This window comes from Podarcis pityusensis, assembly GCF_964106645.2.
Source record: "Podarcis pityusensis genome assembly, chromosome: 2".
Classification (NCBI taxonomy): domain Eukaryota; kingdom Metazoa; phylum Chordata; class Lepidosauria; order Squamata; family Lacertidae; genus Podarcis; species Podarcis pityusensis.
Genome location: NC_138029.1, coordinates 36454909 through 36482303, shown reverse-complemented (window position 1 = coordinate 36482303; position 27395 = coordinate 36454909). Strand labels below are relative to the sequence as shown.

Genomic DNA, 27395 nt, shown 5'->3' with positions numbered 1-27395 from the left:
ATATTAGACCATGTGTTTGTGCCACATTTTGCTTCACTCCCCCACCTAAATTCCATCCTCAACATCCTGTATATTTCTGGGAAGAAGAATGTGGTACAGCATACTCTTGGCAGTTGAACTAAAGACGCCAGTAGAAATACCATGTAAATGTGATATAGGTACATATTTAATTCTTTCTTAGATTTCTTACTTACTGGTATCCTTCATTGCAAGGTCCCAGGGTGGGCTCTAGTTGGTATATCCAGGGCTTTTTTTCAGCTGGAACTTTCCAGAACTCAGTTTTGGCACCTCTCAGGTGGGCGCCATTGCCATTATAAGAGAACAGGGGAGGTGTTCATGGTGAGTTCCAGCCCTCCTTTTTCTAGAAGAATAGCACTTGGTGCATCTATAGTACAACCCTATAGTACTGCCTGCAGACTTGTAATTTTTCAGAATTGTACAGTGGTACCTCACAAGACGAATGCCTCGCAAGACGGAAAACTCGCAATATGAAAGGGTTTTTCGTTTTTTGAGTTGCTTCGCAAGACGATTTTCCCTATGGGCTTGCTTCGCAAAACGGAAACGTCTTGCAAGTTTGTTTCCTTTTTCTTAAAACCGTTAATACAGCTGCAACTTGACTTCGAGGAGCAACTCATAGAACGCGGTGTGGTAGCCTTTTTTGAGGTTTTTGAAGACTTTGGTGATTTTTGAAGCTTTTCCAAAACTTTTCCGACACCGTGCTTCGCAAGACGAAAAAACCGCAAGACGAAAAAACTCGCGGAACGAATTAATTTTGTCTTGCGAGGCACCACTGTACCTGCAATTTTATACTGCATCATTTTTATGCAGAGGCTAATAGTGCATCAGAGATTAAGCACACCATTATTGCACATTTTCAGGTTATGACCTTCAAGTCTTCATTTGAACTATGACATGAATCAGATGTGAATGTTCAAAATATTATATGCCATTTTGCTGTTGGTAAATAATTTTGAGCACAGAGCATAATCTAAATAACCAGTAGAACTGATCCCCTCCCAATATTTTCTATGCAGTTTTTAAAAGTTTGAGTAGGTATGGAACACCTTCCCTTCAGATGTCAAGGAGACAGAGAACTACATAACTTTTAGAAGACATCTGAAGTCAGCCCTGTATCGGAAAGTTTTTAATGTTTGATGTTTTTCTATGTTTTATATATGCTGTAAGCTGCTCAGAGTAGCTGGGGAAACTCAGCCAGATGGGTGGGGTATAAATAATAAAATTATTGGTAGCAGCAGCAGCAGCAGCAGCAGTAGTAGTAGTAGTAGTATATTTTCCTATTCTAATAGGAGGCCTCTCCTTATTGGTCACAAACTTCTTCTCACTCATATCTCCCTTGCATTTTCAGTGTGTACCTACTATTTATCATTTTAGAAGCAATTACTCTTTGCCCAGCTTCCAAGGTTATGTGGCAATAATACAGGGCAGAAAAGTGCCCTGGAACTGCTTTTGAGCAGGCTTCGTTACAAATGAAGACACACAACTACAGATTCTAACCTTTCTCTCTTCCCTCCTTCTCTTCTGAGGGGTCTGGTGTCCTATCCATCACTTCAGTCATTGCAGCTTGCTGGAGTCTGGGTGGGTGTGGATGATGAATAGAAACTGTTTGCTGTTGATAAGAAAAGTATTATTTTGGTGTAACGATGTGAGGCACTTTCTCCTGGTGGTGCCTTCCTTCACTGTGCTACCTGATCTCTTTAGAAGCCAGGTGAGGAAGACCTTGCTGGAAAAATGATTTCTAAAGCTTTCCCACTTCATGCAAAAGGATATGGATTAGTCTTGCTGTTTTTACATTAATGAATTGTGTTTAGCTGAATGCAAACATGAAAAGCATGAAGCCCATTCTTCTAAGATTTCTTAGGCTGGGCATCTAGAAATTCCTATCTATAATGGGATAAGATGTGTTACATCATTTGTACCATACTTAAATTCTCTGTCCCATTTTTAAAGTTGTCAATTAATTTTGTCCATTGTTTCTAGCATTATATTGGGGCACTGGATTGTTGTCTACTGCTCTTACTATAGTAAGTGTACAAATGAATTTTCTTATAAAGTGGTTTGTACCATGTCTGAACCAAGTGTTGGCACAAGGGAAAAGTTCTCTGTACCTCTGTCATTTCATTGTCCTGGGAAAGCCTTTGGAGAACAGTTTCCTGTTGTTATTTTAGACCTCACTTTTTAAGCTAGTGTTTCTGTGAATGCATGATTACGGTAGAATTTACAGTAGAATTGGAAGTGGAATATTAAAGTAGCTTGATTAGGCAAGTTCCAGACACTTCATTTAAAGTCTACACAGGTGGCTGGGTTTGCCATACAAGTGTAACTTGTTTCCTAGAAATCTAAGGATGCCTTCCAATATGTTGTTGCTGCTGCTGCTGTCTTCAAGAAATGAGCACACATGCAAAACACTAATGCCTAGAAAGTGGTGTTTGGAGGCAAAGTGTAAGCCTGATCCGAGAAGATACCTTAGACTAAATCAGCTCATTGGTCCATGTACAGTGGTACCTCGGGTTACAGACACTTCCGGTTACAGGCTCCACTAACCCAGAAATAGTACCTCGGGTTAAGAACTTTGCTTCAGGATGAGAACAGAAATCGTGCGGCAGCAGCGGGAGGCTCCATTAGCTAAAGTGCCTCAGGTTAAGAACAGTTTCAGGTTAAGAAGGGACCTCCAGAACGATTTAAGTTCTTAACCCGAAGTACCACTGTAGTTTAGTGTTGTTTCAGCAGCTACTCCCTAGGACTATGGACATGAATTTTTCCAAGACTGAACCGGGGCCCTTTGGCCTGCATATGTTCTACCCCTGAGCTGCAGCCCATCCTGTTCAGTGTGTTCCTGGCATGCTTTTCCTGCCCTCCCTCCAAAGAGGCTTTGTGGGATTGCACAAACTACAAAGAAGAAACTAGTCTTGTCTATAACCATTCTTAAAGTGATCCTTTGCAATTGTGAATCCTGGCTACCTTTTCTGACACAGGGTTGCTGCCCGTTAGTTGGCAGATCCTTCAGACAAACAAAAGAAATGTGGAGAGGCGAAGCTTGTACTAATTTATAGTTGCTCGAAGATTGCCTCCCCTCTAAGTTAACTGTGTGCTAACCCTCTCACGAGGAGCAAGCCAGGCTCTAGCTCTTTGCCCAGTGGTGGAGCATGAAGGAGAAGTGAAGTGATGAACCAGGAACGACACCTTTGGGTCATAGTAGATAATGTAAAATGGTGCATGTCGGGGCAAAATATCTTTATTTCACATATACACATATGGGATGTGAACTGGTGGTGATGGACCAGGAATTGAGACCTTGGGGTCATAGGAGATAGCTTACTGAAGATGTTGACTTAGTGTGTGGCGGCTGTGAAAAACGCAAATTCCATGCTAGGGAATTGAAAATAAAATTGCCAATATCACAGTGATATTACACAAATCTGTGGTGCAACCACATTTGGAATACTGTTCTGGTCAATTCACCTCAAAAAGGATATTGTAGAGTTGAGAAAAGTTCAGAAAAGGGCAACCAAAATGATCAAGGGGTTGGAGCGTCTTCCCTGTGATGAAAGGTTGCAATGTTTGGGACTTTTTAGCTTGGCGAAAAGGTGAATAAGAGGCAACCATAGAAGTTTATAAAATTATGTATGACAGAGAGAAAGGATTCCCCCTGACATAATGCCAGAACTCATGGAGATGCAATGAAGCTGAATTCAGGAACAGAAAGGTACTTTGGTGGCCACGAACCTAGATGGCTTTAGAAGAGGATTAGACAGATTAATGAAGGAGGAGGCTATCAATGGCTACCAACCACAATGGCTGTGCTCTACCTCCACTGTTGGAAGCAGTTGTGCTTCTGAATACCAGTTACTGGAAACCACAGGAGGGGCGAGTGCTTGCAGGTTTCCCACAGGCATCTGGTTGGCCTCCACAAGAACAGGATGCTGGTCTAGATGGGCCAGTGGCTCTTCCGATGTTCCCTGTTGAATTGGCATGACTTTCCCATCTCAGTGAGAGCCAAACTAGGGGAAATGTTGGTAGAGTGAGTCAACTCGAAAGAAAGAATGCAGCCAAGGAGATCAAATCAAGGCTGCATTCCTGAGGGAACAGGGTTTAACCCTTTATGCCCGTGCCATTTCCCACTTTTAAAATCGCTTTCTCAGCAGCAATTCTTTGCTCCACAGCAAGAAAATATGCATGTACCCTCCACACCATGGGAGGTTAAAACTAAGGAAACAGTTCAAGGGGAAAGATTAACCCCCCTCTCTTTCTCTCATCCAGTTTTCCTAGCTAAGTTTATCTTCTAAAAATAAGGGAAGCCTTGAATCTGCTAACCTCTTCTCCAGTTTGGCCCTGTGATTGAGGCCTGGGTGATGTTAATATTGTGTGTTTTGAACTTGACTTGAAATGTGCAAAGAGATTAAAATTATGGGTTTTAAAAATGTATATTTCAGTCACATTGATAGATCTCATTAAATTCTTTATATTTATGAAAAGCTAAGAACAAGAGAAGCTTAGTTTTGTTACATACTTACATTTTGTAACTTTCAAAAGTTATTGGGGACAGATAAAGCAGAATAGACATTGCTTTTGTATTTAAATGAAACTAATTGATAATAAAAAAAGATTTGTTTTATGAGCCTGAGTTTGAAACAGTACAAAAAAGGAAGCAAAGTAGATCTGATTGACTAAACTCAAGTTTTTAAAAGTGAAACAATTGCAACAGTCTAGCCTAAATGCAGTTTCATTGTTTCTAATGTCTTAAGAGTTATGATAACTGTTTGCCAAATTTTGCTGATGGCTGGCAATCAATAGGCATAGTCAATACAAATAAGGATTAGGAAAGTAATGCATGACCTCAGAATAGAGAAACAGAAATTGGATGAAATTTGATAGTGCAGAGTGTAAGGTCATGTAGTTGGGGACTAGTAATAAGCACTTCTGCCGTCTCCTGTGGGCTCATCAGCTAGCAGCAGAATTGCCCAGGGAGGGATGGGAGGCGACCTAGGGGATTGCACAATGACCAAATGACAAAAAAATGATGCAGCTACAAAGTACGCAGGTTTGTAGCAAGTAAGGCCTTCTAATAATAGGTGCTAAGTAAATATTAAGGCGTTGGTGGGACTGACCTGGAATAAAACATGCAATTTATCTTTCCTGTTCAAGGAAGGTAACGGAAAAGCTGCAACAAAAGCACTTTAAACACACACAGCTCTAAAACCTCAAGATGGGAGATATATTTGGTTTGGCAAAAAAAGCTGAGAGCAGGAGATGGCTGTCCTTTGACATGGAGGTATTAATACATTAGAGATAATTACATGTTTGAATGATAGAAAAGCTATTCAAATAGTAAGCTATTGTTGCTCTCTTATCCTCAGGTGATAAAGTATATGGTTTGATTGATCTCCTGATAGCATGTGTGTGTTGAATCTATTGCAGTTATGAACATGTTAGAGTAGACCAGGCACGTCCAACTTCCAAGAAACTGCGATCTACTCCCACTATTAAAAAAAAAAAAAACTGGCAGTGATCTACCCATTAGATTGACCAGAGCTGCTCCCCCCTTTTTTTGGGAGGGGGGTCAGGATACCACGATCAACCAGGGGCATCCTGCAATCGACCAGTATATCACGATCGACCGGTTGGACAGGCCAGGAGTAGACTGATTCAGGTGTCATGCAGAAACCATGGTTTAACTATATGGTCAAAGCTTTCTGCCTGTTCATGTTCACCCTTTCCCCTCATATGCCAATTCCCCTCAGTTTGGGCAAACAGACCATAATTTGCTATAGTTGAAATGAATACACCTGAATGAGGAAGGAAAGGAGCTGTAGTGTGGGGTTGGAAAATTAGCAAGCTCATTGTTTGGCTACCAAATCTGTAATTCAGTGAACATAAATTCGCTCCACTTTAAAAAAGTAAGCATCTCATAAGATTCCTCTTAAGTTTTCCACCCTTTTTTTCCCCGGGCTTTGACAACAAAGGGTAGCATACAGAAAGGAGAAAGTATGCAGTGCTGCTGAAGTGTCTGCTGTACTTTCTGATTGACTTTCTCACGGTCCTGTTGTTTAAGTATGTGAAGCTTTGCACAGTGTAGTGCACCCCACTAGCAACCTGATACTTAAGAGTCAGTTGGGTAGATGCACTGCCTGCAGAGTAAGGAAAGCACTGTTACAATTGCCCACAGTAGGCTACATGCTGCACTTTAAAACAGGAGGCAGTTATTTCCTAATAGTCATGCTGGCTATGAAAATTCACCACCTCAGTGATCCAGTCTACTAAATTAGATTTACATGAAGACATTGTTTCAACGGCTTAAAACACTTGGATAGTCTTACCTTCAATAGAAAACAGAAATTTTGTGCGTTTGTCAATATACAATATTTCTTAGCCTAAGTACAGTGGAACCTCGATTTTTGAGCGCCTCGGAAGTTGAATGTTTCGGCTTTCAAACACCAAAAACCCAGAAGTAACTGCTTCGGTTTTCGAACAATTTTGGAAGCCAAACGTGCCATGCGGCTTCTGTTTTGAGTTTCCTATTGTATTGAGGCTTCTGCTTTCAGTTTTTGGTTTTTGAATGTTTTGGAAGTCAAACGGTATTCCAGAATGGATTACATTCGAAAATCAAGATTCCACTGTATAAGGAAAGGTTTTCTTTTTTCTTTTTTTCTTTTTTCTTTTTTTAAAGGCTTTGGGTTTTCGTATGTTTTCATCACCACAATTTATGCCATACCTATGATGACTGACAGTTGAGAAAAATATACTTTCATTTCATTTTATTTTTTGCATAATATATTTAAAAGCAATGGTAGATATGCAATTGGTTTCCTAGTGGCATTGAACCAGTGGAAGCATCTTCTGTGAGCATCCCCACTGGCTGGGGAGAATGGGGGTTGTAGTCCAAAACATATGGGGGAGCACCAGGTTGGGGAAGGGTGCCTTATTCCACTTTTCACCACTTGATGCAAAGATGCCTCAGGTGCCTGCATTAGTTCTTCAAAGCCAGGATTGGTAGCCAGAGTAGTCTCATTTGTGGTTTCTTCTAGCCTTTAAGAGCATGCAATAGCAAGCAGAAGAGGCAGCCATAATTTTTCTGAAACAAATTGGGAGGGACACAAAAATGAGGGGACTCCCCCATTTTTCTGGTTTATTCCCAGGCTTTCACATTGCTATAAATGATGTTTAGGAGCTTAGCACTGTAAGCATTCTCTGTTCTGTGTTGCTGCCTCTTTTCTCTTGTGCATTTCCACCCTTCAAGAGTAACTGGAAGTGGGGGGGGGGGGAGTCAGTGAAGTGTGACACCATTAAGTACCTAACAGGATAAACCTGACATAGCATATATGTCTGTCTGCAGCTCAAACGTGCATAGCTCTTGGGTAATGAGAAATGAATATGCATTGGCAAATGACAAGGGAGAAGGGGGTGGCATTGCTTCGAAGAGGGAATGTGCTTTGCTTTGAATGAATCTGAAGAATTCATTAACATAAATGCAGTAGTCAAATAATACTTCCTGGCAGATGCTTTAGAAGAATATTTAAATTATTGGACTAGTGGAGGTGGTTGTATATGAGCGTGTATGCTTAGGAATTTTAGTTAAAATACGTGGCTATTCTCTGACCCTATTCTCTGCTGTAGAAGGAGGCATTGTGGTGATGTGAGAGTGGTAAAGACATTTTTCTCAAGATAGAAAAGGAAATCTGGTGCTGCTATCCAGTACAATACAATGCTGGGAAAATTTACTAAAAAAGCAAAATAATAGCGTATGAAGCTCAAAGAGACTTTTGGGTCCCAATCATTCTGTGCTCTGAGAGAGATTGTTTTCTTGAACTTCTCAGCAGATGATGGCCAATTATCTATGAGCCCCATTCCAGACAAAATAGAGGTACTGCTTAGTTGAGTGGTGGTCATCCTGTTCTGGAGGTGGTGGCACTCCTCTTAAAATGATCAGGTGCGCTGTTCATTGATCCAGCTTTGATAAGCGGGGGATCAAGAGGCCTCTGTGGCTTGGAATGCATTTTAATAGCTTAGGCTGATAAGCGAATTGCAGCCCTGCCTGCCTTCCGTTACCTGCCTGTTTGGATCACCGCAGTGTGTTACATGGAGTTTCCTTTGAAACAGTCCAGAACCAGTCAGCCTGGGAAGAGGCAGCTTGATGGTTAACCTGCACTGGACAACTGAACGTATTATGTCAGTGCTTCATCATTTGTGCTGGCTTCCAGACCATTTCTAAGGCCAGTTCAAAGTGTTGGTTTCGACTTTGAAAGTCCATAACAGCTTGGGACTAGGGTACTGGAAAAGTCATCTCCTCCCATTTTCCCTTATCCAGTCTTAGAGAATGGTGTCAGATGATGATCTCAAAATGGCACTGCAAAGTGAAGCATGATAGGTGCCCACTATGTGGAAAGCTATTTCAGTGATGGTGCTATGGCTATGGAATAGTCTTCCCAGGGAGGCTCACCTAGTTCCTCCTAATTTCAGCACCAGATAAAGGTCTCCACCCACTTCCAGGCATCTTAAGGTTTTTAAAGATCTCTTCTAACTTACTAATCTTTTCAGAATTGAGTTAACCTTGTGTTAATGTTTCATTGTTGGTCTCCCACCCCTCCTTTTTTTAAAAAAAAAGATTGATAACTGTAAGTTATCCAAAGAGCACTTTTTGGGGGCAGCATGTAATTGTTGTAAATAAACAAGTAAAACTTCCATCGTAACCATTTCTCACACACTATTCTTAGGCCATATGGTGTTGTAGAGTGTCTAATGCTCATAAATTAGCTTTCCGTTTATTCCAGGACCTAATAGGAGAGTACAAATATAATACCAAAGAAAATTACATGGATATGGCTCAGATTGCCAGGACTGCTTTTTTCCTTGCCTTTATATGAGTAATCTTTACTGTTTTGGTACAGAATCGTATAATATTTGTAGTTGACAGATGCTTCGTAAATCAGATTTCTCTACTATTAAGTACTATGTCATTCAGAAGGGACACTGTCTTAATACTACTTCTGTCATCAACATTAGAGGTAGAGATGCTGGTGAATTGTATTTGGAACCCAGTCAAAGTTGCACTAGACTTTTACAGGATGTTAGGTCTGACAGATTCCAGAATAACCTTTTATGTTAATTACACAGTCTATGGCACATCAGTGACCTAATGGTAAAGAATAGCCAATCTGAAATGTGGTGCATTTTGGATCTTCCAGTCACAGAAATCTGGATTGCAGAGTGAAACCACATAGCTCCACCTTGTTTCCTAATTGAGGAGAAATTTCCCAGCACATTACTGATTTGTAAGAAGCAAAGGGCTTTCCCCTCAGTGGTAACTGGCCTATCATCTAGATCAAAATGCATTTTATAGAGTGGCTATTGATTAGTTTCTCAGACTGCATCCATGGACAGGCGGGAGCAATATAATTCAGATGTGCAAGGCAGGGATGGGTTTGGTACCTTGGTAAATAAAATTTGCAGCATCATTTTGACTTCAAACTATTACTTATAATTTCTTAAAATAAAATTTAATTATAACTTGTTTTAAAAATATTTTTTTAAATCTCTGAGTGGTATACATAAAACAGCTACATTAAAATCAACAAACATATAACTCAGGTTTTTGGCAGGCAACTGAACAAGTGCAACGAAGGAGTCTCCCTAATGTCTATAGGCAGGAGCAAGAGATGTGCAGTTCTGTGCATCAGCAGTGGTGGATACCTTTGTCTTGATGTTAAAAGGTGTGGGGGAACTTGCTAGGACTCCAAGTTACCCCTATAATCCCACTTGCATGGAAGCAAAACATATATTCCCATAGTATAAACAAGCAAAAATATGCATTCTATATAATACACAGGCAGTTCAGGGCAGTAAAGCCCCATTCCTTTACACATACATATAGATTTAAGTGTTTTTAAAATATTTGCAAAATATTTTAAAATAGTTTTGCAATCCAGGAAAGAGGGAAAAGAAGTGTGGAACTGATAATCTTGCCCTGTGACCTCACCTGCTGTGTTACCAATGAACTTTTAAGGTAGGCTAGATAACCATAAGGACTAGAAACTTGATTTAAAGAAAAATGCTGAGATGGTGATGCTGAATTCTGGCCCATATCATATTTCTACAGACACTTTTGACTGTAGTAGGAAAGCAAGGCTAGAGGTTGCCATATAGTTCTGTAAATATGGGGGGGGGACTATTTCCTATATGAATTTCCATCTGTTTACTTTTCCAAGAGTTTTTACTTCTCTTATTTCCACTAGCACATCTTCTACAGAACAACATACAGTATTTGTAGCCCTTCCAGGAATTAAAAATAATCTCCCAGCACAGAGGCCTCTTGAACCAGTTTTGTTATGTGTGTAATCTTTAAGCATAGAACAATATGCCTTGACAGCTTTAAGTGGGCTAGAAACGGTGTGTGTGTGTGTGTGTGTGAGAGAGAGAGAGAGAGAGAGAGAGAGAGAATGATGGTGATTTTAAAGGAAGATATTGGTATATGGATATAGAGCTGGCATCTTGATCTGAAGCTATTGCAGATGGCTGCTCCTGTGGTCTCGCCAAAAAAGTACTAAAAATGGAAAAAGCACTAGAAACATGAAATTTCAGCTATATCTCACCTCAGGCAATTCAGTTTTGTTTGGGAGTCCTGGGAATTTTGCCTGGAATCGGAATTGTACAATAAGCAGTTTTTACAGCTTTCAGTCCCTATATTGTTCCATTCTCTGATATTTCATTATTTATATTGTACTTGACTCTTGTCTTGACACTGAAAGTAAATGCAGCTTTCCTGCACAAAGGCGTGCGAGCCATTTTGATTGCAAAACGTTCTCATCTATCCTCAGCCAGTTTCCTTGTGGAGAATTGCATCTCTAGAATGCAGAGCAATGTGGCTGCTGAGGTATTCAGTGCTGCAGGTGTGCTGTGTACAGCTCAGCTTGGCTTATGCATATCTTCGAAAATGTCTCTTCCTAACCCCGTCCCTCCACCACAGCTCATGCATTGCTGCAAAGGAGAGGGAGTTAAAACTGTTTCAGTGAATAGAAATTGCAGCCGAGTTTTCCGGCAGTGATGCAATTGTGCTGCATTGTCCCGGTAGCTTTCACACACTCCTTCTGCATTGTGAGCGACGGGAGTGGCTCTTCTGTTTATCAGGGAAATTAAATGCAGGTCTTGGGTACACACAATGCAACTGGATTTCATGGAAGTGTCATCTTCAATTCTTGATGTGAAGACTTAGTGAAACTTAGATTATTTCTTGCATGCCTAAGAGTCAAGTGTGATTTTGATTTCATCATCTAACCAAATAACTATTGCTGCCTTGAAATATTTAGCAGACCAGCACAACCTCAGGGTGCAATGCTGTGCACGTTGAACTGAGTCCAATCTTGTGGATATCTTTGCTTGGTATGTTGTGCAAGTGTACATGATGGTACATTAAGGAAACCTCACAAAAAGATCTATCCCATGAGACAGTGTTTTGTAGTTATAGGAGCATTGGACCTGGAGACACAGGTTCAGATCCTTGGCTAACTGAAATATATTACTCTGCTTCTTTGTGATCTTCATCTACAAACTATTTATATGTGGGCACAATTCAAGGTTATGGTTATTGCTTTTAAAGTTATAAATAGATTGTAACTTGGACAGTTCTATCCCATACTCTCCAATCTGTATTGGAGATCCTGCTCCAGATTTTCCTGCTGGCTGAAATGGAGTGGATAAGCTTAATGGGGCAAGGTCTCTTCAATATCTCAAGGAGGCCTAAATGACCCCTTTATTTTCACCCCACCATTTCATTAAAGACATAGATTTTTAGGGAGACTTGGGTAGAGGCTGAGAGGACCCAATCCAATTATCTGCTGTGCTGCTGGTGAACCTCATTATTCTGCTGACTGCACAGCTAGAGATTCACTATCAGCATAGCTTTGCAGTATACAGTTAATTCTGGTGCTTTCCGAGATGCATAAAGCTTGCAGTGACACCTATGTGTTTCTCAAAACCAGGCAGCTGATTATCTCTAAACTGCCAAGAAGACTTGAGAATGCTGTTGAATGCAATGAGAGCTTGTGTTTCCCTCATGCTAAATAATACCCTGCTGTTGTTGTTGTTGTTATGGTTGTTAGACAAACTAAGAAAATATTGCAGACAAGCATTGCGCTGCCAAGGTGAGAATGGAGCCCTTCTAGCTATAGATTTTTAGTGAGCTGAAAAGGAGGATACATAAGACGGTGTTGGAAGGGAGGCAACCGAATGTGCTGACTAGGGCAGAAGCATGAGTCTGTTGTAAAGAAAGGGTTGTGTGGCGGGCATGATCAAGTTTAGTGAGGTGAGCATTTATCTGTAGAGCTGCTATTTCACATTTCCGCAGGTGTTCATAATGCAGATGCTGTATCGTAGTGTTGATTGTCAGTGAGTTCCAGCTCAGTGGGAGGATGAGTGGTTTGAAAATGCTATTTATTGCCATCACAACTGATAGCCTTTTCTTAGACAGAATGACTTGGCCATCAAGTACCCTTTGCTTTGATCTGCTTGTTCATTTGACAGATTGATAATATTTGAATTGCACTGCATATTTTGAATAAAACACCTATCTCTTACTTTTTTGTGCATGCATGTCTGTAGTGCCTTGGCATCACCACCACCACCACCACCATCATCATTATTATTATTATTGATTTGGCACAATATGTTGTGGAAATGGCTTTGCTCCAAAAACAATCTGAAGATAGAGGTACATCTGATCAAGCAAGCATGCACACCATTTTATATGCAGGAGTCCTAGAATCTTCCTCTTAACCCACATGCTCCAAACTAGCACTGTAAATTACTTCTTGTTGTGTGATCCACATTCCTCTGTGCTTTGAAATGTCTCTGCTCTGGGCAGAGGTAAAAAATATTTCTCTCTGCTAATCAGAATGGCCCATGTAGTTTCTTTCTAAGGAATCTGATAGAGAGCAAGATTTCTACTACATTTCTAGTAGTAAATGCTATGTAGTGATACTCATCCCAGATACAAAGAGCAGACCGAAGTTCCATTTTTGATGCTAACAATACTAATACCTGAATGGGAGAAGTGAACCTATTTATGCAAGTCTGAGCTTCTTGGAAGAAAGGTGGGATACAAGTAAACAAAATTAAATGATGGAATAACAAAATAAAACTCCATATAGTCTTGTCTTGTTGCCATGTCCATCACTAAAGTGGAATTATGAACACCAGCAGCATTGTATGAATGTACAGATAATTACTTCATTGTGCAGCTACAGCTTATATTGGTACAAAATGTGTGTGTACACACACATATTATATGTGTAAAAATTTAAAAAAGACCAACCTGGTAATCCACTTGATTCGAAATCAGGCTGTACATATGAAGGTATGGTGAGGATCCATCTTAATTATATTTTCTCTCTTTTGTCTTTTCCTCACCACCTCCCCTTCAGCTGAAGCTTGAAGACCGGTCAGTGGTACCTCGGGATGTTGTCAGGCACATGGGCTCACGGGTAAGTGCTGCTGTTTTGTGTATAGACACGAGAAACCAAAGCCTAGTGTTTCAGTAGTAAATTTTGCATAGTCTGAATCTGCAACATAGGAAATACTTGGCTTTGAATGTGATCGGACTGTATTGTAAAATTCATTTGCTGTGTTTCAGGCATGGCATTCTATAGAATCAAATGCAGTGTCTTAACACATTACAGCAAAAGCTGCAGCCAAAGCCATCCATATTAATATTCATCTTGTGCGTTGAACCTTTTGGCCAGAATAGCAGTGTCAGCATTGGAGGTGCATCGCTGTAAGCCTTTCCAAATGACGCTGTGGCTCAGATGTTGATTTCTGCAGAGAGCAGTTTGCACCATTACTCAGAGTCCTGGAACAAATGTAGCTATAAAATGAAAAGGTAGATTTAATGGTACTCTTTCAGTTTGTGTCCGATCAGTAGCCTTATTCAGGATTTAGTAAACACTCTTGTTCTCTTTTCCATGGCAAGATGTAAGCGTGAAATCCTGAATCGGGGGTTTGATGGATTCTTAACTCAATATCAAACTCAATATTGAAAATGCATCTGGATTGGGTGAGGGCAATTAGGGGTGACACCAAGGGACACAATACACCTTGCAGCTAATTTGCACAGTTCAGTTTCACATTCAGTTGCCTTGCATGAACAATGAGGGTACCAAACACTAACCAGTATTTGTTATTCTCATGGTGGAGATTCTTTGTGAACTGTTGAAGAGGGATTCAACACTCTCAGCCTTATTTTGTCACTCCAGTTCAGACGTATGAAGTTAAATATTCTTGCCTTCCATCATAATTTTTTTAAAGACATGCAACACAGTGTTCAGATGAAGAAGAGAACAATACATGTGCTAGGATGCTTGGGAATGCCTGTACTTGCCAAAAACAAGTGACGTGTAGTAGCTAACATTGGAAACGCTCTTCCTGGAACCCTTTTTGATGTTTCATTCAACTGCTTTTGGTGATCATGAGAATTTCTGAACCCCAACTGATTTAAAGCCCCCCAATTCATGGTTATGTTGCAGTTAGCACTTTTGTGTGTATTGATTGTGTTCTCAGCGGCTGCAAGATATTCTATACAGGGAACGACAAGTATATTACCTTTTTAAGAAACAAAATACAAAGCATTATGTTGGTAGCATCATCCAAATGTACCTTGCCACCTCAGACCATGAGCTGGCCTTAGTCATTTTTAAAAGGAGAGAGCAAGACACTTGAAGAATGGGAGAAGGAGAAGAGTGGCATACATATAACAAAATAGCTTGTACTTCTCTGAATCACGGTCCTGACTTGTATTACAAGTTAATGCAGGTTAATATGTCAGTTGACTTGTATTACAGTCATACCTCTGGTTAAATGTGCTTCAGGTTGAGCTTTTTCAGGTTACGCTCCGCGGCGACCCGGAAGTAACGGAGCATGTTACTTCCGGGTTTCGCTGCTCGCGCATGTGCAGAAGCTCAAAATAACGTCACACGCATGCGTGGAAGCAGCGAATCGCGACCCGGAGAAGCAGGTTGCGTTCGCTTCAGGATGCGAATGGGGCTCCGGAATGCATCCCGTTCGCATCCAGAGGTACCACTGTACAAGTTAAAAGCCCAGCATTGGGAGTCTACTCATTTCCCAGAAACTCAGAGCATTCCACACCCCACCCCACGTGCATGTAATGTCCAAAGACTTTCTGGGCCACACTAGTTCATAAAGGTTTTACTCTTCCCCTTTGGAGTCCTCCTTCTGGATGAACAAAGACACCTATTTAGCAACGAGAGCAATTTTTAAAATGTGTTTCAGCAGTAGGTGGAGGAAGGGAGAAAAGCATCATCATATGGTTAGTGAGCTAATTCATATATTATAAAGCACTATCCCTCCGAAATGTGTGTGTCTATGTGTGTTTCCATTAATAGACCCTGATGTTTGGGAACAGCTACAGAACCCAGCCATCAGCTGCATTTTGTAATGGACTATGCTCATTAATAAATAAAAATAGGTTATTACAGCAGCTGCCAGTTGACTAAGAATTAGTTGAGTTATGAGTTAATGATGCATCTGGGTCCATATCCTCTTCCTCAGCAAGCCAAAGCACAATTGAGCTTTTCTTTACAGGCTCAAAGCGACACAATAAACAAGGCTTATTTATTAATTAATACTTTGCTCTGATATTTGTTCTGCAGATAGCGGGCAAAATATCTGACATTTCTGTAGCATATTTCAAGTGTTTGAAAGAGCACGATACCTGAATATTGTTACATTAGTCTTATCCCCATATTGCAATATAGTGAGGTTGAGAGAATGCAGACTTTCTACAGAAATTACCACATTACTTTCATTCGGCTTGTGGGTAAAATGAAGAGACCAGTCTTGGCCTGAGAGCTTACTTATTAGGCAGTTACCATCTAGATTAGCAAGCAAACTTTCTAATGATGTACAGGGGTCCCCAACTTGCAGGGAAAGGAACCTATATAAACTGGGTTCCAAAGAATGTTGGCAGGAGGTCAAGCAGGCAAAGAATGCGGACTCAATAATTCTCTCAAGAAAGAAGGCATAAAAGGGACTCTTTTTTGCTTTTTTTCTTGGGTCTTGAATTCATGTTCTACTGAGAAATAGCAGGTGAAACTTTCAGGGCTGTCTGTTTCTGCACAACTTGTGTGTCCTGCAGTTGAAAAACCTTTCGTTCACCTTTCCAGGACAGCCAGTGTGGAACAGTAATTGATGTGAATATAGAGTGTGCCGTAAAACTGGTGGGGACCAACTGTATCCTTTATCCGGTCAACAGCAAAGATCTTCAGAATATCTGGGTGAGTGTGTTTAATACTACTTATCCTCACACAACAGGAAAGCTAACAACTTAACAGATTTAATCAGGAACAGGCAGGGATGATGTTACATCCCCTGATGTGAGTGGTTTCTTTTAACAAGACTAGAGTCTTCTCTGAAGAGAGTAATGCTTCTAAGCCCTACATGAGATGCAATTCAGAGACCTGAAGGACTGCTTACTACCACATAAACTTGTCTGCACATTAAGATGTTAGTTGTAAGGCACTTCCCTGGGTTCTCTTATATGGATTATGACCTTTTTGGTTGTAGTATCCTGACTCTGGGATGCCTTTCCTGGGGCCAAGCAAACCTAATTTGTCTGATACTATAAAGACAAAGTAAAAGCCCTTAAAAACTAATCCCAGTTTGTAACTGGCTTAGTTCTCTACTCTGACTTAATTTTAAGGAGTTCCTTATCTGCTGTCATATTTTCTAATTGTTTTTAATTGTTAATCTCTGTAAACTGCTGCCCTGGAACTTTTAATATTGAAGTAAATATTTGAAGTAAATAATGCAATACTTGCATTACGGCCACACTAGTTCTTTTCTGAATATGTTGCTAGCTTCTGTCAGACTGAGCAAAGGCTTAGACTATAACAAATGGAGTGAGAAGCTTCTGCATCGTGATTAGCTAGGATGATCACTTGATCAAGGCAGTCCCACGGCAACAGCGTGATCCTGAGCTGCAGTACAGTTAAAACATGGTGTTAGTAAAATCTTTAAAGAAACAAAGTATGTACATAAAAAATGTACAGGAACTGGCTGCCTGTAACTTCTGAGTTCGTTTGTTCATTCTAGATATTTCCTACCTTTATTTCATTTTTTACTGTTTTTGTCAAAGGGGGCAGGGAATGGGTCTACAAAATGGTTTTGGCTATAGTCCGAAACCTTCCAAAACGAAGATAAATATTTCTGCTGGTATTCTTAACAAGGCAGAGAGATGCAACTCCAAATTGATTGTAAGAAAGAAGGGCAGTTGCGCTTCCTCAATCACTTAACTGTGATTGCGAGATTACCCTGGAGTTTACCCAGTATACTTGATATGTTACTGTTCATCTTTCCCATGAAATTTGTCAGTAACACACTTTTCCATCTCCCCAATCTTGTAGTATGGTGGGGTGGCGGAAAAACCTATTTCAGTAATCTGGGAAATGTACAAGTGTTAAATTCTTTTATATGCCGGATGTACCCTAATCCTGAACTTCAGTTTATTTTATTCCATGAGCTGAACAACGTTCTCTAGTTGTGACTATATGAACCAAGGAAGCAGGCATCATAACTTTCTTCTACCCCTCAGCCTTTCATGTACGGTGACTGCATTGCCTATGATTGGTGGCTTGGAAAAGTGTATGATTTAAAGAACCAAATCATCCTGAAGCTCTCTAATGGTGCCAGGTATGTCTGTTGCTTCTGTTACAAAGCATGCCTTTAATTTCTTGGTTGAGTAAATGTAAGACAGCCTTCCCATATGTTTTTTTAATTATTATTTCAACTCTCTTCAGCTATACTGGCTTGAGCTGATGGGAGTTGTCATCCAAAACAACTGGAGGGGGCGCCAGGTTGGGGAAGGGTGGCAGATTTCAGCTATCATCCTGTGCACCTTGACTTCATGGGACAAGTCCCATTAAACTTCATAGAACGTCTGCGTAAACACTCACAGGGCCAGGCAGTTATATTGCTAAAGATCTTCCTATGCTTGTGCGCTCAGCTATGCAGGCAAGCATCTGAGCCCCCCCCCCCCCCAAAGAGACTGGGTCTCTGGACTCAGGTAGTTTGGTATGAGGAGAGATGCTGCAACAAATACCCAGGTCCCACATCTTTAACACATAAAGCCTTTAATCTTAGCACCTTGAATTTGACCCGGTAAGATATAGGCCAGACCTTGATTTGGTCAGTGAACCTGATCAGTATCTCCCCCTTCTTCACATGTGTAGCCCAACTTCGACAGCTAGGCAGAACCCCCCACCAGTGAATCATCTGATGTCACAGTGGCAACAGGTGATTGACACCAGACAAAGCTCAAAGCAGGTTGCTGTGACTGTCTATCAGCTGATCGTTGGTGACAGGGAGCCCCTTTGGAGTCTCTGCAGGGGGGCAAAATGTTCCTAAAAATGGATCATCTTGCCTTCTGTGGAGAAGGCAGTTCACCTTCAAAATGCTTCCTCCATTGGTTTGAAGACAAACTGCCTTCTCTAGAAAGAAAAAAAGCTCAGTTTTTAAACTGATTTTTTTCCCCAGAGAAAGCAGTTTGCATTCAAAGCATTGGAGGAATCACTTTGAATCTAAGCTGCTTCCTGCAGTTCCCTCGACAGCACTAAGGAGATTCCAAAAAGGGGGGGGGGACCTCCCTTTCACAGCCAATTCCAGTTGATTGTTGAAGCTTTGGCCATGCAGGGCTTTCTTCAAGCACAGACAATCAGCTGATAATGGGGGGTGTCAAAGTATGTGACACAGGACTTTGCAGGTGCCACCAATCAGCCGAGCCCCCTTTTGATCCAGCTACAGTTTTACTGGTCCTACACCTGATGTCATATATTACATCAGGCAAAGGGCAGATAAGTGAGGCTTGGGCAAAAGGGACTGGTGGGCCTAATTAGGCCTTGCAGACTGCAGCTTCCTCACCCCTAATATAGGCTGCCTGTGCAAATCCTACAAAATTGTCATAAGGAATATGATAGTTTGCCCCTGACCTGTAACATTTCTCAAAGCATCCCCATATCTATTCCAGGTTAAACACATTGAATAGTACTTTTAAAATGGAATGATATCCAATATTTTCCAACTGCATGGCTTAGTGTTGTTAAATCTAGATATAAGAGCATGCTAACACATATTTGCCATTAAGAAAGTAGTGCTGACTCTTGCAAAATCTGTGTGTGTGTTTTTAACAATTATTGCTTTTCCTTAGGTGTTCTATGAGCACAGAGGATGCAGCAAAGCTCTATGATGTCTGTCCACATGTCAGCGACTCAGTAAGTTCCCCCTCTTTGTTAGAATAGTTCTCAGTTTGTAGAGATACCTTTTATCATATGGGCCCCACTTGTGGGGTTCACATCTATCTGATGGATTATCCAGTGTTGGAAATTTGGAGGTAAGGAGCAGGCTTTGTTGCTACCACAACAATAGTAAAGTGCCTCTCCCCCACACAGTGATTGACAGCCTTCTATTTATGTGGGAGAAAGTACATGTTTTCATATAAGAATATTTATTCATTTTTTAACAAAAATTTCTGTACACCAGCATCATCATAATCATCATTATTATTGCTACTTATTTACTTACTTATTTACTTATACCCTGACCATCTAACTGGGTTGCCCCAGCCACTCTGGGTAGCTTCCAACAGAATATATAAAAATACAATGAAACATCATTCATAAACAACTTCCTGATACAGAGCTTCCTTCAGATGTCTTCTAAAGGTTATATAGTTACTTATCTCTTTGACATCTGATGGGATGGCATTCCACGGGGTGGGTGCCACTGCTGAGAAGGCCCTCTTGCCTGGTTCCCTTAACCTCACTTCTCGCAGTGAGGGAATCGCCAGAAGGCCCTTGGTGCTGGATCTCATTGTATGAGCTGAACGATGGGGTTGGAGACACTACTTTAGGTATACAGTGCAGAGGCCGTTTAGGGCTTTAAAGGTCAGCACCAATAGTTTGGCTCCAAGTACATTTCGAAGCACAATTCAGTGTGGGTCTTTCCGGACCAGTGTACTGCAATATGGTCCCGGTGGCCGCTCCAAGTCACCATTCTGGCAGCCACATTCTGGATTAGTTGTAGCCCCATATAGAGCACAAACACAGAACACATCATTAATCAACAGATCAGCTTACTCTCAAATGGTGGACCAGGACCCACCAGTGGGCCTCAGGACTACAGCCTCCACAGCCCAGCCCCCTAACCACTGTAGCATGTGTGAAAGGAGAATGGGAAAAGTTGCAGGAGATGGGTACGTTTGAGTACTTTTGAGACGTATATGGGAAGGGAAAGGTATAAAAGGAAAAGCCCACACCTAGAACCTCCAAATCAGCCTAAAATGTAGAAGCCAAGTCACAGTGCCTCCAAAGCAAAGTCTGTATTTAATTTGAGGATTACTGAACTGTGAAACGCCTTCCCAAAAGGAAACTGTTATAGCAAAGAATTTAGCAATTTGCAAAGATGGATTGGATATCAGTAGAAAATGTCAGTAAGTGCTCTGAGTGCCTTGTGGCGGTTCCCTCATTACGAGAAGTGAGGTTACAGGGAGACAAGCGGAGGGACTTCTCAGTAGTGGCACCCCCCTCTCCAGTGGAACGGCCTCCCATCAAATGTCAAGGAAATAAACAACTATCTGACTTTTAGAAGACATCTGAATGCAGCTCTGTATAGGGAAGTTTTTAATGTTTGATGCTTTACTGTGCTTAATGTTTTTAATTTGTTGGAAGCCTCCCAGAGTGGCTGGGGCAACCCACTCAGATGAACCACATATAAATAATAAATTATTATTATCACATTGTTGTTATTACGGGTGTCAAAAAAATATACAGCTCTCACACTGTTCAGATGTCCACCTTGCCTGTTTGAAATTTCCTATGTTAAGAACAATTGTTTCCACCTTTATAACTAGGGAAATAGAGCTGCTGAATGCAAGAACTCCAGAAGCCACTGAAGATAATTCAATCATATTTTCATGGTAGCTTTTCCAACTTTGAAATGCTGCTACTTGGTACTGAAGTAATTCAAATGAAACTAGGAGCTGTTTGTTTCTAGTACCTTACGATGTTTCCTCCACTATTCATTATTCTTTGTACCTAAGATTTCCCTAGTTGCCTTAGAAACTGCTGTTGTGGTTGACTGTAGCAGAGAAAGAGCACTTCAGGACCAAGGAATCCTAGAACAAGTTCTGTTCACTTAAGAATTTTGTTAGTGACTAGCATTGGACCGGAATGCAGGAATCTCATTCCACAGGGACAAAATGTGGTCTTAATCATACCTGGCTCTGACTTGCACTTCTTTCTTGTATTGCTTCTTCTTTTCAGGGCCTCTTCTTTGATGATTCATATGGCTTTTACCCCGGGCAAGTTCTCATTGGCCCATCAAAAGTCTTCTCGAATGTGCAGTGGCTTTCAGGAGTGAAACCTGTTCTTAGCACAAAGAGCAAGTTCAGAGTGGTGGTGGAAGAGGTATGGCTCAGTGAACTTGACTGTGTTAAGGGATCACTGCCTTGCCTGGAGTTTTCCGCAAAACAAGCTGTGTTGTGTCCTTTGAACCAAACGCGATGAAAAAATATTCTACAAAAGTTTAGGATCAATAATTGTTTTTAAATTATGTACAACTTGTGAGTGAGGACCTCATCTATCATTTGTACTTTGGTTAAACTAGAAATGACCCCATTTTCACTTCCACTCCCTGATTGGTTCTTTGATTTGAGTCCCCACTCAAGCCCAGCCATGAAAAATCTGTAGGATGAAAATAGCCTTCATTTCATTCTTTAATGGAATAAAGGCAATTTATACAGAACAAAAAGCAAAATTGATTATAAATAATGTAGTCACAGAAGAAATAAAGATAGCAAAAGGAACAAGACAAGGATGTCCACTTTCCCCATTATTATTTATAATGGTGTTAGAAGTTCTTTTGAATTCAATAAGACAAAATAGGAAAATAAAAGGAGTAACAATTGGCCAAAATGAATATAAAGTTAAAGCATTTGCAGATGATTTGGTAATAACGATAGAAGAACCAATGAACACAGCAAAAGAAGTATTGGAAGAAATTGAACAATTTGGAAGAGTGGCAGGTTTTAGATTAAATAAGAAGAAAACGAAAATGATTGCGAAGAATATGGATTAAAGTGTAATTGAAGTAATGCAACAACAAACAGAGATAGAGGTGGTCAGAAAGGTGAAATATTTAGGAATATGGCTAACCCCCAAAAATATAGATTTATACAAGAACAATTATGAACCAGTGTGGAATGGAATAAGAAAGGACCTAGAGGTGTGGGGAAGAATGAAGTTGTCATTTTGGGGTAGGATATCTACAGTTAAGATGAACGTGCTCCCAAAGATGTTATTTTTATTCCAGACTATTCATATAATTAAGGGAAACAAGATTTTCAAAGAATGGCAAAGAGCAATTTCAAGATATATTTGGCAGGGCAAAAAGCCGAGAATTCAGTTTAAGTTATTAACAGATGCGCAAGAAAGAGGAGGCTTTGCCCTGCCGGACTTGAAATTATATTATGAGGCATCTTGCCTTTGCTGGTTGAAAGACTGGATAAAACTAGAAAACAAGGAACTGTTAGATTTAGAGGGGTTTGATAACAGATTTGGGTGGCACGCGTATTTATGGTATGAGAAAAAGAAAATCCATAAAGGTTTTGAGAGCCACATCTTCAGAGGTCCTTTGATTGAAGTATGGGATAGGTACAAAAACCTATTAGAACCTAAAGTACCACACTGGTTATCTCCGTTAGAAGTCATGAGTGTAAAGAAAATTAATATGAGAGGCAATTGCATCACATATTGTCAACTGCTATTTAAAGAAAGGGGTAAATGGAAAATGAAACCATATGAACAAGTTAAAGAACATGTATATGATTGGTTGCATCATTTTCAAATAAATGAAATGTTTAGGAAAGATATCAAAGATGGTGGTTATGCTGATAAAGATTCAAAATTTCAGACTGAAATAATAAATAATGATTACAAAATTCTATCCAAAATGTACAAGCTGTTGTTAGAATGGAATTTAAAAGATGAGGAAGTTAAGTCGGTAATGATACACTGGGCCAGAGATGTTGGATATAATATACAATTTGAGGATTGGGAAAAACTATGGAAAGAAAATCTAAAATTTACAGCATGTATGATGTTAAAAGAGAATGTTATGAAAATGTTTTATAGATGGTATATAACACCGGTGAAATTAGCAAAAATGTATAAGACATGTAATAAGTGTTGGAAATGTAAAGATAAAGAAGGCTCTTTTTATCATATGTGGTGGGAATGTAAGAAAGTGAAAGGCCTCTGGGAAAGGATATATAATGAATTGAAGAAGATTCTAAAAGATACATTTACAAAGAAACCGGAAGCCTTTCTGTTAGGAATACTAGGAAATGAGATAAAGAGAAAGGACTGTAAATTTTTCCAATATGCGGTGACTGCAGCAAGAGTGTTACTGGCTCAGAAATGGAAACAACAGGAAATACCGACAGTAGAAGAATGGAGAATGAAGCTGTTAGACTATGCTGAGTTGGATAAATTGACTGGGAAAATTAGATACCCAAGAGACCAAAAGTTCATCGAGGACTGGGGGAAATTTGTGGAATATCTGGAAAGTATAAGTGAGGGACAGATAACGCTAGAGGGGTTTAAAAAAGCACTGTGAAAAACTAAGAAGTATTGTTTAAAGAGAAAGGAAATTAAGGGTATAAATAATGACAATATAAATTACGAAATGCGCATTTAAAATAATGACTATGGATGATTTACGGAGAAGCTGAAGGAAGTTCAGAAAAGAAACAGTTTGTGAAAATTGGATGTGAAAAATTTTATGTATGTTTTGTTTTGTTGTAAATTAATAAAAAAATTATAAAAAAAGAAAATAGCCTTCATTTTAGATTGTATCAATGTTGGTATATGAATGGAACAATCCTCAGTAAGTGATTCCAGTTGATAAAAAGCAGGTTTGTTTGAATTGTTTCCAAAAAGCAAATAACTGCTTCTTCATGCTATAGCTACTTAGGTCTGATACGGTTATGCAGCACCAAAACCAAGATAATAGTCCTAGACAAACTAAAGGCATTCTGTGAGTTGGACAAAAGATACCAAATTATGTCTTAACAACTTCAGTAACAAAATGCTGCTTGATATTTAATCTCGTGAAATTTTCTAAAACCATTCTCTTCTCTCCTCTGCCTTGTTTTCCTTAGGTGCAGGTGGTGGAGTTGAAAGTGACTTGGATCACTAAAAGTTTCTGTCCTGGAGGAACAGATAGTATAAGTCCCCCACCGTCTTTAATCACCCAAGAGAACTTGTCTAGGTAAGGAGTTCTTCATATTAATACCCTAAAAGCACTCCCCAATTAAATTACTTTCTGCCAGAAGGCTGCTACCAGAAAAGCAATAGTTTACTTGGATGAAAACAAAGTTATTGCTATAGTATTTAGTGCAAACATTTGAGGTGGGATGGTGAATGATCTAATAATCTGAAATGGCATGTGTACAGCTGTTTGTGTGCTGTAACAGAGCAAAGGACTTTAACAATCTGCTTATTTTCCTCCTGCACATTCAAACTTCATAGTATGCTTCATATAAGAGAACATTCCCCTTTGTCCTGCATTAACAAATACTTTTGCACTGTTGAATTAAGCCTAAACCCATGTAAAATGAGGAAGTACTGTCATTGTCTCCTAAACAGTTCCCCCCCCCAAAAAAAGTTATCATCTTGTAAGTATATGAAAGCCCCTGTAGAGGTGTCAGGCAGTGCTAGGACCTTGGGGGAAACTGTATCAGCCAGCAGTAAGGTGGTATCACGGTCACCTTGTTTTTGACAGGGTAAAGCGCCTGGGGTGCTTTGACCATGCTGAGCGGCAACTTGGAGAAAGGTGTCTCTATGTGTTTCCTGAGAAGGTGGAGCCGGCAAAAATCACATGTGAGTGCCCAGAGAGAAACTGTGTTCTGGGAGAAGGATCTGTTGCCAAAAAGGTATGTATGCTGGCATCATTTGGCTGATAATATCAAACTGCTTCACAGAACATCAAACTTCTTTGGAAAGTTCTTTTATTCAGAATTTCTCTAGACTGTTTTGACGGTCTTGTTAAGATGATAATCCGCTGATGTGATTAAGATAATGGTAGTGAGCTTTCGGGAACTATGCACCCTTGTACTCCTTCTGCAGCCTCCTCTGTATTGAGAGCACATTTTCCCTTACCCACACGTAAGAGAAATACTTGCACCAGTGTTGATTGCAATTAGGTCTTGAGTTGGTGCCCTGCTTAACCAATATTCTTAACCATCTTCAGGTGCCAGAAGAATACCAATTAAGTGAAGTACCTGCTTAGCCTTAACCATAATTCCATGTCTGGTGTTCATGTTTCCCTAAAATATATGTCAGGAAGGAGGCAGTGGCTCAGTGAAACTGTGTGATCCCACAGTTAAGAAAGCAAATTGCCAGTAGCACTGTGGCACAAAAGATATGATACTTGATGATCAGAGAAAATGTAAACTTGTTGAGCTGAATGGTCTATAGACAGAGAGTTGTTATGGGATGAGTTTGCCTTCATTTGGCAACTGTTGCATTCATTAGATAAGAACTGATTGAGAAGTGATTTGTAACCGGGACTTCCGGGTTGGCGCCATCGCCGAATGGCGGACTCCCTCCGAGCTCCGGAGGGAGTCTGCTCGGCAGGGGCTGGGTCCTACCGCACCGGCGATGCGGGGACCCTTAAAAACCACGGCCACGAGGGTCGTGGACATGGAGACTCGGCTGGCACCGCTAGCGCCCTCCCGACTCGTGAAGGAGCCTTTTTAAAGGCTAAGGATCGGGTGCCGGGGAGAAGCGTGGTGCTTTGAGTCCTCTGCTATCCCTGCCGAGCGCAGCCGCATGCCATTCGGCGGAGAGCGCTGACTTCTTCTATTGAAAATTCGGACTTTTAGACAACAACCCGTGAGTAAAACTGGGTTTAAAAGGAGGAAAAAAAGAATTTCTTTTTGAATTGGACACGAGCGGGGGGGGATCCAAAAAGGAAGTCAGTCCCCCCCCCTATTGTAAACCTTTCAAGACAAGGACGGGGCAACCAAGGTCCAAAAAGATTTGCATTGCTGATAAAAACTAAGAATTTCACGATGGGGAATTATAAGAACTGTGCTGGAGGATGAACTGAGGGAGAAGAAACGTAACCCCCCCCCCCTGGGAACCGGGGTGATTGAAGAGAGAGCCTGGTGAAAAGAGTCGGAGATTTTGACAGCTGTCAAAGTAGCTGTCAAAGTCGGAAAGTAGAGAGGATTTTATTATGAGAACTTTGCTGGCTAAATTTGTTACAATTTGCTACAATTTGTTAAAACTTGGATACAAAATGGCGAAAATATGGATAACAATCGGACTTTTGGACTAGAGAAGACAAAGTTATAACAATCCCCCTAGAGGAGTTTCGGGACATTACAAAGATGGTCGTAAGTGAAAAAAACACCATTGGAATTTTACAGGACTGGTTATCTTCTGGGAAAGCTGCGAAACGGAAACAATATTTTGTCTACAGGGTGTTCAGCTAAAGGAGACAATAGAATTTTCTATTGAAGAAAGGAAGGGACTGAACGCAAGTTTTTGTTCCTGAATAATAATAATCCCTGCAGACTTACTAAGCTTCTAAATTAGAACGTTTCAGCAGCGGAACAAGAGGAAACTGGACTACAATCTGGAAAGAACAATGGGGGGAGTTTTATTACAGATCTGAAGTTAAGTGTTCTAAAAATGTTTATGAAAGGGAAAAAAAGAAAAAAAAAAAAGAAAAGAAAAAACCAGCAAGGAGTTGGGGGAAATAGGTGATTTATGGATTGTAAGAATCCCAGGCGGATAACGTGGTTTGGTGGTCAGGGGGAAATTAAACCGGGGACAGGGGGGGAGAACTATAATCCAAAGGCTTGTTAACTTCTTTTTTTGAACTAGCTTTGTCTTATCTATTATACTCTTTATTTCTTATTTCTGATACTTTTATTATGTGGGGAGTTTTTATTATTAAAAAAAGGGAAATTGTGGAATGAAAATGGGGTGGGCCTTGGGAAAGAAATTTTTTGTGTTTTGTTAAGGGTATTGATGTGGAGTGCAGAAATTTTAAATTCGAATAATGGTTCAACAAATTAAGTTTTTAATTAGAACTGAGAGCTTGTGGAGCCAACAATATGAAAAAGGAATATGGTAGGGGTGGGGGAAGGGGGGAGTCCCAGAAAGCGGATATATGAAAATAAGGATATATGAAAATATGTAAACTCTTGCTTTCTGTATTTTCTTTTTTTTTTTTGAAAACTTTAATAAATATTATTTAAAAAAAAAAAAAAAAAAAAAGAGAAGTGATTTGTAACCTCCTATGATCAATTT

The 27395-nt window shown here is 40.3% G+C and overlaps 1 protein-coding gene across 2 annotated transcripts in view; it reads left to right on the top strand.

Moving 5' to 3' along the window:
* Positions 1-27395, top strand: part of UBE2O (ubiquitin conjugating enzyme E2 O) — a 64848-nt gene that overhangs the window by 16173 nt on the left and 21280 nt on the right. For both annotated transcript variants that reach the window (XM_080993604.1, XM_080993603.1), the window contains exons 2-8: positions 13431-13490; positions 16185-16295; positions 17612-17709; positions 19223-19286; positions 21336-21479; positions 24233-24342; positions 24856-25006. In XM_080993604.1, coding sequence (XP_080849730.1) covers positions 13431-13490; positions 16185-16295; positions 17612-17709; positions 19223-19286; positions 21336-21479; positions 24233-24342; positions 24856-25006 — 738 coding nt within the window. The remainder of the gene's footprint in view (positions 1-13430; positions 13491-16184; positions 16296-17611; positions 17710-19222; positions 19287-21335; positions 21480-24232; positions 24343-24855; positions 25007-27395) is intronic.